This window comes from Nannospalax galili, unplaced genomic scaffold, assembly GCF_000622305.1.
Source record: "Nannospalax galili isolate Female #2095 unplaced genomic scaffold, S.galili_v1.0 scaffold213, whole genome shotgun sequence".
NCBI classification, from domain to species: Eukaryota; Metazoa; Chordata; class Mammalia; order Rodentia; family Spalacidae; genus Nannospalax; species Nannospalax galili.
In genome coordinates, this window is record NW_008335195.1 from 2,649,736 (window position 1) to 2,668,199 (window position 18,464).

Sequence of the window (18,464 nt, forward strand, 5' to 3'; positions counted from 1 at the left end):
CTTTACCCATAGCATTTTGTAATTGTGTGAATGAGCCAATAAGCGCGCTTCTGCTTCTGTATCCCGCTTCTGCTCTATAAAAGTTCCAAAAACCCAGCCTGAGGCGCGCAAGTCCTCCGAGGAGACTTTGTGCCCACAGGTACCTGTGTACTAAATAAACCTCTTGCTGTTGCAACCCGAAGGCTGACTTGTCCTCAGTGGTTTCACTCTTACAGTAGAATGAATGTATATGTATAGGGATTTATCAGCTTAGTTCACAGGATAGAGTCCGAGTAGTCCAATGATGGCTGCACCACACTGGAGAAGCTGAGAATCCATAGTTGCTTGGTCCACGAGGCTAGTTGTCTCAGTAGTCCCAATTTTGCACTGAAGATCCGATGAACTCCAAAGATCAGCTAGTCTTCAGTCTACAGCAGCAAGATGAACTCACCAGCAAGAGAGAAGGCAAGCAGCAAGAAGCCAGGTGTTCTCCTCTGCTGTGGCCTTTTCTCCTCTGCCATGGCCTTGTATACAGGCTGCGTTCAGAAGGTAACACCCACATTTAGGGTGTGTCTTCCAGTTCAGATGATCCAATTAAGAAGATCTCTCTCATTTCAGTTAATCCCAGACCCAGTCAAGTTGACACCCAGGATTAATCATCACAGTCAGCAATCTCCACCAGCAGCAGTGGCTACGGTTAAAAACACAGCAGTGAACATGATCAAGCCTCTCAGTGCTCATCCTCCCTTGACAGGACAGCCATGTCCCTTTCTCTCAGCAAGGAAACTTTTATGTGGGAAAGTGTTAGACAACTTGGCTCAGATGCTGTCAGTTACCCTCAGCTTTCAACTTGACACAATCCTAGTTACCCGGGAAGAGGGACCCTCAACTGACAAATTTTCCTGGATCAGATTGGCTTGTGGCCAATTCCATAAGGCATTTTCTCAATCACTAATAGACATAGGAGGGCCCAGCCCACCATGGGCGGTGTCTTCCCTGAGCAGGGAGTCTATGCTGTGTAATAAAGTTTGGTGAGCAAGCCTAAGGAAGCAAGCCAGTATGCAGCATTCCTCCATGGTTGCTGTTCCAGTTCCTGCCTCCATGTTCTTGCCTTGAGTTCCTGCCTTAGTTTTCCCTGATCATGAACTGTAACCTATAAGCTAAATAAGCCCTTTCCTGCCCAAGTTGGTTTGGGTCAGTGTTTTATCATAGCAGTTAAAAGCAAACAAGAACAGGAGCTAAACTGAATAGAAAAAATGACCTAGTAATAAATCTGGACAAGAGGTCACTAGAGTCTTGGTGGCCTCTGGAATACAGAAAAGACAGGCAAGCTGGGGACTGGGGGTAGCGGGGACAAAGAAAAGGTTTATGCTGATAGTCCTGGTGCCCTGCAATCCCAGAGGTGGAGGCAGGAAGAGCAGTTCAAGGTCATTCAATACAGTGAGTTCTAGGCCAGCCTGGACTACTGTGAGACTCTACCTCAAAAGAAAAAAAATGCAAATAGGTCCCCCTTCCTGCCTCCTTCCCACTTTCAGTTTCTATATTGTTCTCTGGAGGTTTTTCCAAGGTTTCCAAATAAAATATTCACAATGGTAATTTAGAGCTGGTCAATTTCCTCCAGAGGCTTGGTACAGCAGGGAGGAACCAGGATGTTGGAAAAATCAACAGCTAAATCTAGAACCAGAGCTAAGGAAGGGGCCTTAACGGCTCAGTACAGATAAACATAGTCAGGGAAATTCCAGCCCAAGTAAGCCTATGTCTGAGGCTTGAACTGCAGTTAATAATTTTCTCAACCAGACCCAAATGGTTTCAGACCATTTCCACTTCCCACTTCCTCAAAGGCGTATTATTCTAAGCAGAGATGCTCAAGCCTAACTCTGTGTAACTGAGTGTGAAGACTCATAGCTGTTGGAGAGGAGGGCACCAACAGCACACACCAGTACCTGCAGCTTGTAGACACAACTGGCCTTCATCATTATAATGGCACATGCCTGGAACTCCAGCACTAAAATAGAGAACAGTTCAGGGCTAGTTTGGCTACACAGTGAGTTCAAGGTTAGCTTGTGCTACATGAAACCCTGTTGCAAAAGAAATAAAAAAGAAGATGGGTGAGATGGTACAGTGGGTAAAGGCACTTGCCACTAAGCACAACAACCTGAGATCAATCTCCCAGACCCACATGATGGAAGGAGAGAACTGAGTCCTGAAAACTGTCCTCCCCAAGCTCTACTTGAGCATTGTGACTCATGCCACCCTTACCCCTGGCCCTGTGAACAAATGTAATATTGTTTTTCTAAGAAATAAAAAGGGAATAGGCAGGTGGATCACTGTGAGATTGAGACCAGCCTGGTCTATATAGTGAGTTCCAGGACAGCTAGTGTTACTGGGAGATCCTATCTCAACCACCTCCCCCCCACCACCACCAAAAGAAATAAAAGAAGAGAGCTAGAGAGATGGCTCAGCAAATAAGAGTACTGGCTGTTCTTGCAGAGGACCCAGGTTTAGTTCTCAGCATCCACACAGCAGCTAAAAACCATCCCTAACTCTAGTTCCCAGGGATCCAAAGCCCTCTTCTGGCCTCCATGAGCACTGCATGAATGGTGCACTTACATGCAGGCAAAACACTCCCACACATTAAAAATAAATAAAATTAGAAAAAAAAAAAAAAGGAAAGCAAAAGAAAAGAACTGGACATCAAATCAATTTTTGCAGTTCATATCTTTAACAGGATGTGCATCCTCACTCAGCCCCAACCCTGGACCCTGCCTTCCAGGGCCTGCTTAACTCCAGGGGCTACAATATCTTACCTGTCAGGCTTTTTGTAAATTAGATCCACATGTATGTGAAAGACCCACCAGGTGCCAGGTGCCAGGCTAGGAAGGTACAAAGACAATCCAGGTACATTGCCTGACAGGAAGAAATTAAAAATGGGGGCTGGAGAGGGCTCAGTGGTTAAGACCACTGGCTGCTCTTATAGAGGACCTGGGTTCTGGGTGATTTGCTGACAGACCTATTTAACCTGCGTCCCTGTGGGCCACATGTACCCCAGGACAACTATGAATGTGTCCCAACATAAAATTGTAAACATTTCAAATCTCATGAGATTGGGGTTGGTGGGGGGAGGACTAAACTGCACAGTTCTCAAGTGTGAAGTTTGAAGTTTGTAGATGACAACATCTGTCACCATGTCAAAAAGCTGGACATTCATGCATGTTCTGCTTTATTTATTTATGGTTTAGTTTGACCATCTCTGCCCTAGACATGGGCCTGGAGACTCAGGAGGCCCCTCTGTAGGGAAGAACGTGAGGTTCAAGACTTTAGCCAGGTTGGTACCTGATTACCCCTAGTTCTTCCTCCAGTGACTCAGAAAATATTTTTATGACCTTTCACACTTTTTTGACCTTTTTCAGTGATTATCAGTCACTAATAATGAGAGCTCAATATTTCTTTACTTACTTTTACTGAGCCTGGTTTATTCTGAGGCCTTGTGTTAGATACTTAGGCTACATAAGAATCTTCTCTTCTCTTTTCTCTCTCTCTCTCTCTCTCTCTCTCTCTCTCTCTCGGAGGATCTCTATTTCTTTTATTTTTTATTTATTATTTTTATTTTATGTGTATGAGTGTATTGCCTGCATGTATGTGAGTGCACCCGTGTTGTGCAATGCCATGGAGGTCAGAAGAGGGCTTCAGATTCCCCTGGAACTGGAGTTAAGGACAGTTTGTGGGTGCTGGGTATTGAACCTGGGTCCTCTGCAAAAGCAGTCAGTGCTCTTAACTACTGAGCCATCTCTCCAGCCCCAGGATTTCAACTTTTAAATATTGTTCTTTTTTTTTATTTTTTGGCTTTTTGAGACAGGGTCTCCCTGTAGCCCCAGCTGGCCTGGAACTATGTAGACCAGGCTGGCCTTGAACTCAGAGATCCGCCTGCCTCTGCCTCCCAAGTGCTGGGATTAAAGGTGTGTGTCACTATGCCCAGCTTAATATTCTTTTTAGTCACAGAAAGTTTTAATCAGTTCTACTGGAGTTGTGACACCTCTTCTGACCTTTGACTATTGCACAACACTGGTGCACTTATATATATGCAGGCAAAATACTCATACACAAAAAAATTTTTTTAATTAAATTTTAAAAAACTAAAACAAAACCTACCAAAGTGGTCCTTCTAATGCATTAAGTCAGATCATGTCAATTTCACCACATGTTCAACCCTTCTTTCTCAAAAGTCCCACCTCAAATAAATTTGACTTTCAAGGCCTTCAATAATGTGGTCCAACCACATCCAGCTGTAAGCAAAGCACTAGGCACACTATTCCTAGACATTATCAATCATGCTCAAACCTCAGGGCCTTTCCACCACTGGGTGTTCTATCTGTCCAGAATGTTCTTTACCAGATACCTAGCTGCATGGTTCCTCCTCGTTACCTCATTTGAGGGGCCTTACTGATCAACTCATTTTAACTTGAAGTCACCATCTTCATTGATCCTATCTTCTTGATTTTTCTTTCTGTTTTGTCTGTCAGTAACTTACATACATTTAAATTTTTTGGTTCTTTATATTTTATGTGTATGAGTGTTTTGCCTGCATGTATGTATGTGCACCATGTGCATGCAATGCCCACAGAGGCCAGAAGAAGATATCAGAGCTGGAGTTATGGACGGTTGTTTGCTGCCATTTGGGTGCTGGGAACTGAACCCAGGTCCTCTGCAAGAGCAGCCAATGCTCTTAACTGCTCTTAAGTCTGGAAATATATTTCATTTACTTATTATCTATGTCTCCATGAGGAAACATAAATATGGATTTTTTAATTCATGTGCTAATATATCATTGGACAAAAAAGCAAAAAGAATAATTACATAAATTATAAATACTGTTGCAGAAATACATCAGGGAACCTAGAGAAAAGTCCTAGCCGGGGAGAGAGCTGCAGTGTGACAGAGAGGCACAGAAAGATGAGAAGGCAATTGAGGGAGCAAGTCATACAGCCAGGACCAGCAACACCATTTGTCCAGGGCTCAGTGAAACATCAAAATCAGGGTCCTTGTCACAGATGATCAAAACATTTATGATGTGACAAGCAGAGCTTTAACATAATAAAGTTCTTTCTAAACACCAGGCCTGTGTGACTGCACAGGTCTCACATCCATACATCCAGCCCCACATGCAGCTATTACAAAAAGACTGTTCCAAACACATGGAAGAGTAAGCAGAAAGAACCCAAAAGGAACAGAGAGCTTCAGGAATAAGCAAAAAGCCCATGCTTGTTAAAGTAGACATTTATGGACTCAGTGGACATTGTGACTGCACAGGTCCATGGTCTGTCTCAGAGTAGTCTTCTTTTATCTGGACTAGATGGAGGAACATCAATCTATTCCCAGATCCTGAGACATACTCTGCTGCCAGCTCTTGAGCATCACTTTGGATGACCAGCTTTCAACCTGCTCCCTTATAATCCAGTGCTGATACCTGAGTCTCCATGCCTATCCCATGTGAAAATCTCTGCTCTGGGAAGTGCCTACTAAAAGTACTACTAGCTCTTACTAATTTCCCCATCAGGTGACTAGAGTTCAGCATAGGCTCACAACTGGGTGGCTGACTAAGGAGGCACCATCAGCCGACAGTCTTTCCTGAGAGTTCGTGTTCTTCTAAGACTGGGAGTCACGCTTGTGCCAGATGTGGAATGTTGAGATCAACTGTTTTCCTCTCAACTAACTCTTAATGTCAGGAGCACTGCTATGTATCTCTATGCTCCAAACATCTCACCACTGGCGTGCATGCATTCATTCAGGTAGGGTCTCATTCTATAGCCCAGGCTTGTCTAGAACTCTTTCAGCCTCAGTGCTGGGATCACAGGTGTGCAGTACCACACTCAGGGACAGGGATATTATCTATCCACTTTTGTTTTTGTTTTTCGGGTTTTGTTTCTTTTTTTTTTTTTTTTTTTTTTTTTTTTTTTTTTTTAGTCCCAGCTGACTTGGAACTTTCTATGTAGACCAGGGTGACCTCAGTTAGACCAGGCTGGCCTTGAACTCACAGAGATCAGCCTGCTAGGATTAAAGGCATGCACCACCACACCGGGCTCTATCCACTCTTTTAAGGAACAATTTAAATATCTTGCAGATAATCCTAGGAGTGAATATTAGGAACTGAAGCTCATTTACCTTTGTTCTTAGTAGTTAGGAAAAGAGGGGGAAAAAGTTTCCCACCTTTTTAGCTGCCACCTTAAGAATCCCACTTACTATGAGTAAATCATATTAACATTTGTGGATATTAATTAAAGCAAGCATACCACTTGGAAGTTATAGAAAGGGTTTTTGGTTTGGTTTTGGTTCTATTTGCTTGTGATATCTTATTATGTAGCCCTGGCTAGCCTGGTACTCCATATATAGCCCAATCTGGTCTTGAACTCCCAGTAACCTTCCTGCCTCAGCCTCTTGAGTGAGTGCTCGTATTATAGGTGTGTGCCAATGTTATCACTTTTTCTGATTCTATATAACCACTAGAAGAGTCTTCAAAAGCTTTCATCAACTAGAGTTCAGGGACCAAAGTAATAGTGTGTGTGTGTGTGTTTGTGTGTGTGTGTGAGTGTGTGTGTGTGTGAGTGTGTGTGTGGTGTTAGTTTATAATAAACCAATGGTCTCAACCAGGGGTGACTTTTGCCTCCAAGAGAACTTCTGGCAATGTCTGGATGAAAGTAGGTTAGTACAGCCAATGTGTAGGGTGAAGCCCAGAGATGTTAAGTATTCTACAATGTACAGCACAGCTTCTGCAACAAGGAATTGTCCTATCCTTAATATCAATAGAGCTTAGTGTAGTGTTGCTTACCTGTAATCTAGGAGGCTGAGATAGGAGGATCAGGAGTTCAAGGTAATCCTCAGCTATACAAGTTTGAGGCCAACCTAGGCCATGTAAGACTCAGTCTTGAAAAACAACAACAATAACAACAAACAAGTGAAAAAGTCCATACTATCAGTAGTGTTGAGGCTGAGAAATTTAAGTTATGGACTCCTTGTGATCATAGATTACAGTTCCAAATTCATTATACCTAAGCCTAACATATTAAAATTAAGTCTTAGCCTTAGCCAGGCATGGCATGGTACACACCTTTAATTTCAGCACTCAAAAGGCAGAGTCAGGCAGATCTCTATGAGATCTAGGCTAGCCAGAGCTACATAGTGAGACAGACTCTGTCTCAATAAACAAACAAATAAATAAATAAATAAATGAAGCTATCCAATACACCTAGCATGAATCTGATACAAACTTTAATGGAAAGGGTAATAATGTTAAAAGCAACAAGATCTATAGCAGACAAATCACGATTAGAAAGCATTTGAACAATGGTGGAGAAATGCAGTGAACAGATGTTTAGCAGATACAAGCAATTCAAGAAGAAGATGGGTCACAGAGATTGCCAGGGAAAGAGACCATTGGAAAAAAGACTCTTGGATATCACAGATTCCTAAGTATGGGCATGTTAGCCCAAGATACACAGAAACCAGACAAAAAAAAAGACCTTCCTTCTTCAGTAAGCAGGATGCTGAGAGGGCTTAAGGACAGAGATCAAAAGTAATATATCTACAGCAAAGAAAATACTTTATCACTGTGTTTATTCAAACTGGCCTCAATGAATCATCATACTTGGAAAATACTCCCCTTACCTTTTATCTATCTTCTCATTTGTAAAACGAGTAATTACAACTGTCTCCTCTTGGCTTACCGTGAAAGCCAAATTAAATAAGATGAAGATGAAAAAGGACAAATGTGATGCCTAGCACATACCAGTGAAACGCCACGGATGTTCCTTGGCTCTGCTTTTCCCCGGCTCTAACCCAAACCATACCCCAATAGTGTCATGAAGTGAGCTGTAGTCTGTGTTCACATTTAGAGAACTGCCAAGAAGAGACTCAAAATGGGATGGATGACCATGCTCTCAAAACGTTTAAATGATACAAGACTTGCTGGTAAACAAACACCTGCTTAAATATGCAAAATAGATTACTCTGAAGATAGAGGCACGATCACTTTCTTCCCACTGCTGCCCATGAAACTTCAGGAAAGAACACTGAAGACCGATACTGACTCCAATGTAAAAAGGCCATCACACAGCGCAAAGTTAATTATAAGTAATTTTGACGAAACAGTTTGTTCCCTCAGGTTTCCATGATCTTCCCTAAGGTGTAATGCAATATACCCAAGACGCACACTCATAAATTCGTAATAGACACAGCTCTCCAGCTCACCTAGATCACAGTTCTTGGTTGCTGTTTAGCGACAGGTGTCACATTCATGGTTGCCAGTGAGCACAAGGGTGCAATTTCATGTCTAAATAAATAAGTATAATTGATAGAACCCTAACCATCCAGGGGCAAACCGTACATACTGACTCATCGCAGCTTGTTTACGCAGCGCAGAATTCTCATCAGTTTGACTGAGTAAATATGTAGAGGGCTGCCGGTAACCAACCAGGTGAAGGTGGCTGAGGGTAGTGCGCAAAGCCGGGTCCCCTCACGCGACACAGCCGGCCGAGTCTGGGCAAGGCGCTGGGAACACGATGCTCGGTCTGGGCAGGGAGCCTGGCGGCCGCCCCTCCAACTGCAGTTGGAGCCGCGCGTGGCCGCGGGTTACACGGCCTGCAGTACCTCCCCTCCCTCCCAGCGCTCCTGTCCCGGTGCCCGCCCCGGGGCCGCCACCCTGCTCACCGACACTCCATACTTGAGCGCGATGCCCTGCAGCGTGTCCCCAGCGCAGACCCTGTGCTCCACCAGGCGCTCGATGACGCCGGCGCCCAGCGGCGCCCGCACGCTGGCCGTACTGCCATACGAGCGGGTCTTGGTGCGGGCCAGGCTCAGCGACAGTTCGGCCTCCTCCGGCTCGGAACCGGAGCGCGAGCGCGGGGACGGCGAGGGCGCCGAGGGTCTGCGCACACGGGAGCCGCCCTCCCGCAGGCCCGCGGGCGATGGATCCGCCATGGGTCCCGCCGAGGCCGCCCAGGCGCCGAGCTCGCAAGGGGGCGGCGCCTCCTCCTCCGCCTCTTCCTTCTCGCCCGGGCTGCGGCTCGGCTGGCCGTGCCGCGGGGGCGGCGGACGCGATGTGGGAGCTGCGGGCCTCTCACGGCGCAAGGCGCGGTCTGAGGCCGGCTCTCCCCGGCGCCCGCGGCCCCCGCGCACCCGGGAGGGAAACCGGGAGCCCAGCCCGGAAGGCCCTACGGTGCGGGGAAAGCGGGAGCGCGCCTCGGCCTGCGGGTGAGGGAGGCAGGTGGAGGCGTCCTTGGACCCAGGTGGACCGCTAGACCGTGGAGAAAGAAGGAGCCCAAGTAGAGCCTGCCCTGGCTACAGTAAAACCCACAAAGTGTTCCCTGCCATACAGATTCCGCAGCAGGGGCCACTTTGCTCAGACCGTGCTATGGCAAGGGCAGTGTAACCCCCACCCCCGTGACCTAAACGTTGACCTCAAAGTCTTGATCCCAGGAGACCTTAAGATCACTAAATATGGTTTCTGCAGGTCCCTAGCTACAGCCTGGAGGTAGTCAGTCAATCTCTCTCTCTCTCTCTCTCTCTCTCTCTCTCTCTCTCTCTCTCTCTCTCTCAAACTAAGGCCTGCTGGGTGGCCTCTGGCTAACCCTCCAGTTTGTGGGGTTCATTCTTTAGCCACCAGCTCATCTTAGTCCTAGGTTACCGGTTCTTATCATTAAACCACCTAAGTCTCTTGTCTTCATCTCAGAACCCTCTCCTCCCACCACCCTCTCCTCCCACCTGCTTCAGGGGGATTGTGCAGTGTGGGAGCACACTGACTAGTATCTACTGCCCAGCTTTCTGAGAGTAGGTGGGGAGACTGAGGCGGTTTTGGTATGTTGCTGTACTGAACAAAAGGAAAGGAAACACTTCAGGACACACAAGAAAAGATGGTAGGATAGGAGCAAGTGGTTCCCCTATCGCCCACCCAAAGATCCTTCAGGTAGTCTCTGAGAATAACAGCACAAGTATAAGCCCACATGGCATTCAGGTAAATTATTTTTGAGTGTTCAGACTCTGGCCTTACCCCATCTATAATGCGTCCTGTATTATAGCATGTTCCTGCTGAAGTACTTGAGCTTCTTTATTCCAATAACCTGTCTACTATTTATTTTTTGTTAGTTGTTTTTGAGACAGGGTCACATATAGCCCAGACTGGCCTTGAACCCCCTATGTAGGGAAATCGCTTTGCAGCCAAAGATAGTCTTGAACTCCTGATTCTCCTGCCTCCATTTCCTGTGCCCGGCGGCATGCACCATAACAGCTGGTTTATGCAGTGCTGGGGATTGAACCCAAGCAAGCACTTTTCTAAATGAACTACATCTCCAACTCCAGCATTTTGGGGTTTTTTGTTCTAATTCTGAGACAAGATCTCCCTGTTTTTCTGAGGTATGTTTATGTAGTCCAGGCTGGCCTTAAACTCAATCCTCCTACTTCAACCACCAAAGTACTGGGATTACAGGAGAGTTTCACCATCTGGTTTGTTGTCAGGGTCTCATTTTGTTATCCAGGCCCGTCTAGAGCTCCTGGGCCCAACTGCTCTGCCAGACTTAGGTTCACAAATGCTGGGACTAGAGGCACACCCCACTCTACCCAGCTTATTTTTTAAAGTCTTTAAAGTCTGTTTCAAATGATACATTCAGGGTGCTCTTAGGCAGCACATATACTAAAATCAAATGATCCATTCTCCATGGGATTTTTTTTTCTAATTCTTTCTAGTTGTCCACCATCCCAGCCTACCCAGTTGATACTGTTTCTCCTTTGAGCCCCAAGAGTGGTTTGTACCTCTTGTTCAGTTTTGAACTCCCTCTGTTTTGTTTGAATCATTCATGTATTTATCTTATCTCCTTCACCAGATGCATGCTCCCAGGAGGCAGAAGGAGCTCTTACTCATCTTTATAGCTCCAGCAGTGACTGCTTAGTAGAAAAACAAATACCCATGATTACAAGTAGTTGAATGGAAGAGCAGTAGAAAATCCCAGCGTCTGGTAGTGTAGCATGCACTCCCTGCCATGAGGTGTCTCTTGCTACAGGAGCAAAGAGGGCAGGGGAAAGTGACTATGGACTGGGACCTCTGAAGTTACAAGCTAAAACAAAACCCTCCCCTCATTTATGTTGATTACCTCAGGTATTTTGCAATGGTGATGGTTGCCTCTGACAGCAGGCAGTTCTGAAATGTCTACAGGAAACACAGATAATAGCTACACTGGAACTGTTCCAACTGGTAAGAGTTCATCAAGATTTGGATTTATGGGGGCTCATATCATGGTGGCGCCCACCTTTTAATTCCAGCACTTGGGAGGCAGAGGCAGGTGGAGCCCTGTGACATCAAGGCCAGCCTGGTCCACATGGTGAGTTCCAGGACAGCTGGGGATACTGGGAGCCCTGTCTCAAAAAGACCAGGAAAAAAAAATATTTGGGTTAATGGAGTGGGCATGGTGATGCATGCCTGTAATCCAAGCACTTGAGAGGCAGAGGCAGGTAGACTGCTTAAGGTTTGAAGCTGGACTGATCTACATAGCAAATCCCAGATCTGTCTCAGTCACATAGTGAGACACTGTCTCAAAAAACAAAAACAAGCTGGGTATGGTGTCTCAAGCCTTTAATCCCAATACTCGGGAGGCAGAAGCAGGTAGATCTCTGTGAGTTCCAGGCCAAGCCTGGTATACATAGTGAGTTTCAGGCTAGCTGGGGCTACAGAGAGACCCTATCTCAAACAAACAAACAAACAAATGGAAAAAAAATAAAAAACTAAACACCAAAAAAAACACTGACTTAGTATTTTTAAGATTCTTTTGTCCATGTCTGTCTTAGTCCATTGGGACTATGCTGACAAAATATGATATACTGGGTAGTTTATAAACGGTAGAGCTTATTCCTCACAATTGAAGAACCTGAGAACTCCAGACCAGGGCAAAGGCAGATCCAGTGTCTGGTGAGCTTGTTTCCTTGTTCATATATAGTGTCTTCTTGTTGTGTTCATATGTGGTGAAAAGCACCAACAAGCACTCCAGGGTCCATTTTATAAGGACACTAAACTCATAAGGGTTTTCCCTTACAGCCTAATCACCCACAACAGGCTCCATCCCCTTATTCTGTGGCCAGGGAAGTTAGAATTTCAATATATAAGCTGTCAGAGGGAGTAAATATTGAGGCAAAATACATGAAAATGCTCTGCCATGTTCCCTGGATAAGAAGACTCTGTTTCAAAAATGTCAATATGCTGCAGTTAAGTTCTAGGTTTCATGTAATAGCATTTACCATCCTGAAATGAGATTTTTTCTTAAAAAATAATTTATTGAGAATTTCATACAGGCATATAAGCATATATGGTGTTTTGATCAAATCCATGCCTACTCCCTCCCCCCTAACTCCTCCCATATCTCCCCATCACTTTTTTCTGACAACTTCATGTGCTCTTTCTTCTTTTTTTTTTAATGGAGCTTTTTGCTACTCTAACATTCCCCCCTCTGAAGAGGTAACCCTAAAATCTTTTAGGGATTAGATAAGAGCTCCCAAATACTTTTGACATGTTTGGCCTTTGGAACAGAGTATGTTGCTAAGAGGCCCAAAGGACATTTTGACTTTTAGCCAAGAAAATGGCTACTTTTATTTGGGGTCTTTTTATACTAACTGCCTAACCAATTCCTACCTCCTATTTTTTTTAACTATTTTATTATTTTTATGTGTATGTGTGTATTGCCTGCATGTAGATAAGTGCACCTGTGTTCTTCAATGCCCAAGGACGACAGAAGAGGCTGTCAGATCCCCTGGAACTGGAGTTACGGACAGTTGTTAGCTGCCATGTGGGCTCTGGGATTTGAACCCAGGTCTTCTGCAAGAACAGCCAGTGTTCTTAACCACTGAGCCATCTCTCCAGCTGCCCCCCACCTCCTATTCTTATCACACTATTATCTGAAGAGGTTACCCAGCTTGCAGATAGGGAATTGCAAGACCACTCTGGCTTCTTCCATGCTGAACAGGGATGCAGGGTAAGGCAATTGGGGTACCCCTTCAGTGGGTCTATCTAAAAGACTCCCAAATTGCATAATGTTTATCTTCGGGGCCGAAATGAAATTTTAAGGAACATGACAGGCTAATTCTAAAGTGATATAGAAAAGCAAAGGTGCCAGGTGTGGGTACACACCTTTAATCTCAGCACTGGGAGGCAGAGGCAGGTGGATCCCTATGGTTTCAAGGCCAGCCTTGTCTATACAGCGAGTTCCAGGCCAGCTGTGACTACAGAGAGACACTGTCTCAAAAAGATTAAAAAGAAAAGTTCACAGACAGTCAAGAACCTCTAACTGAATGAGATTAGCCCACAGATGGCTTTGCTTAGGCCTTCCTCAACATGGGATAACCATGACTTATATGAAATTTGGAATCTCAGAGACCTGCCTGCCTCTGTCTCCCAAGTGTTAGGATTAAAGATATGTGCCAACACACCCAGCTAAAGCTCATTATTGTTTGATAATGTTTCATTGTATGGATGTGCCACAGTTTGTTTATACATTCACTCAGATCATCTGGAACTGGAGTTATGGGTGTTTGTTAGCCAGCATGTGGGTGCTGGGAACTGAAACTGACCCAAGAAGCAATATAAAATCTGAGCTGAGCATGGCCGTTCATACCTGCAGTCCCAGCACTTAGAAGGTGAAGGCAGAAGGATCAGGAGTTCAAAGCCAGCCTCAGTGAGTTTGAGGCCAGCTTGGGCTACCTAATAACCTGTCTCAGAAAAAAAAAAAAACAACTTTAATCCCAGCACTTGGGAGGCAGAGGCAGGCAGATCTCTGTGAGATCAAGACCAGCCTGTTCTACATAGGAGTTCCAGGCCATCTGGGGCTGCAGGGAGACCGAGTCTCAAAATAAAACAACAACAAAAAAAAACAAAAAACAAATAAACAACATTGATAAGTCAAGGGAATTCTTACCTATTCCTACCTTGTTGAATATTGAAGTGTTTGCTAAAGAATAGCACCTCAGGTTGTGGTGGTGCATGCTTGTAATCCCAACACTCTGGAGGTAGAAGGAGGCAGATAGCTGGTTTAAAACCAGTCTGGGTTAAATAATAAGACCTTGTCTTTTAAAAAAAAGAACAAAATCTGTCATTTGGGAACACATAATATCAATGAGATACCATTTCACACCCTCTAGGATGGACACACACACACACACACACACACACAGCTATTCATTGGCAAGCATTGGTGAAGATGTGGAGAAGATGGGGGCGGAGGGTGCTAGGAATGTATTTCAGCTGGTAAAATGTTTGCCCTCATGTATGTATGAAGCTACAGATTTCAACCTCAGAAATGCAAGAAATATAATGTAAGTTGCTGATTACTGCTGCCAGGTTTGTTGGTACACATCGTAATCCCAGGTAATTAGGAGACTAAGGCAGGCGAATCTAAAAGTTTAAGGTTTGCCTGCCTGGGCTTCAGAGTGAGTTCAGGAATAGTCAGGGCATCTTAGCAAGACCCTGTCTTCAAAACCAAACAACAACAAAACAGCATTTTAAAAAGAAAAATGTAGAGAGAATAGTTTGAGTCCTGTCCACTGGGTATAGTTGTACATGCCTTTAGTCCCAGGATTCAGGAGGATTGCTGTGACTAACTAGTGATACACAGGGAAATTGTGTCTCAAAAATTAAAATTAAAATAACAACAAAACCCAAACTGAGCATGATAACACACATCTGTAATCCCAGCACTTAGGGGGTAAAGGCAGGAAGATCAAGAGATAAAGGCCAGCTTTGGTTGCATAGTGAGTCTGAGGGCAACTTGGGCTCATCTCAAAACAAAACAAAACTTCCCAAACCAGAAAACTATTACCAGGGCTTCAACAATTATTAACTCACAGCCAATCCTGTTTCATCTATACCCCTACTCTGCCAACTTTGCCCCCCTTTCCCACACTAGATTATTTTAAAAGCAAACCCCAGAAACTAATTTTTCTGTAACTATTATCATTCCAAAAGTAAGGATTCTTAAAAACATGATCATGATACCATAATAACCCCCAATCTTTAAATAGTATCTTAATATAATCAAATATCCTAAGTTTACATTTTTTCTTCAGTGCTGAGGCCTTGCACCCAGGGCCTTGCACATGGTATGCAAGCATTCTATCTCTGAGCTTTGTCTCTAACCTTGAGTTTACATTTTTTCCCAGTTGTCTCATTAGTGTCTGTATATGTTAAACAGTATCCCATGTACTCCTGGCTGGCTGTGAACTTTCTCTGTAACTGAAGGTGACCTTGAATTTCTGATTCTTCTGCCTCCTCCACTTCTCAAATACAGGAATTACAGGTGAGTGGTACACGCCAGCTCCTGCTTTGACTTTTTTATATGTATAAATGTTTTGTCATATGTATGTCTGTACATCACATGAGTGCACCTGGTACCCATAAAGGCCAAAAGAGGCTGTCAGATGCTCTAGAACTGGCCGGGAACAGAACCCAGATCCACTGCAAGAGCAGCGATTATTCCTAACCACTGAGTCATCTCTCCAGCCCTACTTTGACTTTTTTTATTTTTTGGTCTTTTCGAGACAGGGTCTCCCTGTAGCCCCAGCTGTCCTGGATGCACTATGGAGACCAGGCTGGCCTCGAACTCACAGAGATTCACCTACCTCTGCCTCCCAAGTGCTGGGATTAAAGGTGTGCGCCACCACGCCTGGCTACTTTGACTTTTTAATAGCTACTTTGTTCAAACCACCACAATCTACACATTCTGTTTGGTCATCTATCATATTTCATGTATTTATAAGCCTTTCCTCCCTCTTTTATTTCTCCTCCAATATATTGAAGAAACTTCATTGTTAGTCCTATAGCTTGCTATGTTCTGAATTTTGCATGATTCCATGCTGATGGAATCATGGTGGTGGCATTTAACATGTTCACTAGACATAGTGACTCACTTTTAAATGTTTGCTGCCAATTATGCTATAAATGATTTAATCCATATATTATCAGCAAGTTGCTGCTGATTTTATTTATAATAAATAATTTTATAATTTTTATGTGTATGAGTGTATTGCCTGCATGCATGTAAGTGCACCCATGTCATGCAATGCCCATGGGGGTCAGAAGAAGGCAGAAAATCCCCTGGAAATGAAGTTATGGAGGTTGTTAGCTGCCACGTGGGTGCTGGGAACTGAACCCGGGTCCTCTGCAAGAGCAGCCAGTGCTCTTAACCACTGAGCCATCTCTCCAACACAAGTCGCTGCTCTTATAGCCCCTGTACTAACCATAGATACTTCCTTGCTTCTTGACACAAATTATCTCTCATCTGATCTTCCAAGTGGTGAGTATTAGTATCCCTAATCTAGAAATGAAAAACATGAACCTTAAAGAGGTTAAAAGATTTGGAGGTCCAGAGAGATGGCTCAGCACAATAAAGAGCACTAGGTGCTCTTGCAGAGGACCTGGGCTCAGTTCCTAGCACCCACATGACAACTAACAACCATCCATAACTTCAGTTCCAGGGAATCCAACGCCCTCCTCTGGCCTCCACGGGAGTTGTACACATGTGGTGCATTTACATACATGCAAGCAGAACACTGAATATACATAAAATAAAAATAAAGAGGCTAGAGGATTTTTATTATAGTTAATACACCAGTAAATATCTGGGTTCAAATCCAGGTCTATCTGATATTAAAATCCATCTTGTTATCAGTTGTGAGGTAATGCCCCTTAGAATTCTCTTTGCCTGTGATTTATGATGATTGGTTGTTTTAATTACCTCTAGGAAATAGCCTTTCAGTTCATCTAAAGACCTTTCACATTTCAGGGTAACACTTAGGATGCTTTCAGCTTGAAGTAACAGAGAGCCCCATCTCAAATGGACTCCACAATAAGGATATTTATTATCTCACATAGCAAGAGATCTAGACGTGGGACATCAACAGGGCTGATTGGTTTACTGCCTCAACAACAGCATCACAGATTTGGGTTCATTCTACCTCTTCACTCAGACATCGTCAATCTGTTGTTACTGTCCTTTTGCCGAAACCTCTGATGGTTATAAGATGGCCATTCTGATTGTAGGTCACACAGCCCCATGCAACAACATCCAGTGCAGATGATGCCATGTTTCTCTATGCATCTCTGTTTAGGAATAAGATATTCCTTCAGCAGTCCTCTCCTCAGGGGTTACTAACCAGAATAGGTCAGGTGCCTACTCCTAATGTCATCCAGGCCAGGAAAGAGGCTCCTGTTCTTCCTTCCCCTAACAGGTTTAGGAGTATACCTCTGAGGTTTTAGGACAGCCTGACCTAATGGATGAATCTCTCCTATAAAGGAGAATTGAGGATAAAAGGGATGTTGGGCAGGCACCCGATAATACTGCAACTTGTTTCTGCTGAGGGGTGCTGCATGTTCCATTCTGAATAAGACACCACATTGTAACCACCACATTTTTATTTTCTGCCATCTGACATTTTCTGTCCTCATTTGTATGACAGGGATACACAAAATGATCTACAAAGCCTAGGAGTTCTGTTTTATGGAAATATTTTTGTGGTTTTTTTGTTTTGTTTTGTTTTTTGGTCTTTCTGAGACAGGGTTTTCCTGTAGCCCCAGCTGTCCTGGAACTCACTATGTAGACCAGGCTGACCTTGAACCCACAGAGATCCATCTGCCTCTGCCTCCCAAGTGCTGGGATTAAAGGTGTGCAACACCAAGCTCGGCAGTTTATTTTTATTTTTAACATGTAGGAGTGTTAAAATCACATACGTGCCTGGTGCCTGCAGAGGCCAGAACAGGGTGTCAGATCCTCTGGAACTGGAGTTAGACTGTTATGAGACACCATGCTGGGAACCAAACCTAGCCCCTCTGCAAGAGCAGCAAGTGCTTTTAACCACTGAACCATGTCTCCAGCTCAAGTTCTGTTTTTTTTGTTTTGTTTGTTTGTTTGTTTGTTTGTTTTGGTCTTTTTGAGACAGCCTCTCCCTGTAGCCCCAGCTGTCCTGGAACTCACTATGTAGACCAGGCTGGCCTTGAACTCACAGAGATGCGCCTGCCTCTGCCTCCCGAGTGCTGGGATTAAAGGCGTGCGCCACCATGCCTGGCTAAGTTCTGTTTTAATTCTATATCTTCACTGTCCAAAAAGCAAGAGAGGCTGGGGAGATAGTTCGGTTGGTAAAAATGCTTGCCTCATGAGCATGAGGATTTGAGTACTCAGCACTCATGTAGACATCCAGCCATGGCAGTATGTATCTGAAACCCCAGGGCTGGGGAGGCAGAGACAGGAGGATCCCTGGGGTTCACTAGCCATCCCCAGGCCCAAAAGAGAGAACCTGACTCAAAAACACCCAATAATAATAATAATAATAATAATAATAATAATAACAATAACAACCACCACAAAACCAAGGTGGATGCAACCTGAGGAATGACACCCGAGGTTGACCTCTGGCCTCCACACACACATTCACACACACACACACACACACACACACACACACACACA

General features: G+C 44.4%; 1 protein-coding gene across 1 annotated transcript in view; it reads right to left on the reverse strand.

The window, feature by feature from the left end:
- The window catches only part of Lysmd2 (LysM domain containing 2), a 31,925-nt gene extending 22,947 nt beyond the window's left edge, over positions 1-8,978 (reverse strand). The window contains exon 1 of the mRNA XM_008829762.3: positions 8,680-8,978. Within this exon, the coding sequence (XP_008827984.1) occupies positions 8,680-8,949 (270 nt within the window). The 5' untranslated portion in view covers positions 8,950-8,978. The remainder of the gene's footprint in view (positions 1-8,679) is intronic.
- Positions 8,979-18,464: the final 9,486 nt, after the last annotated feature.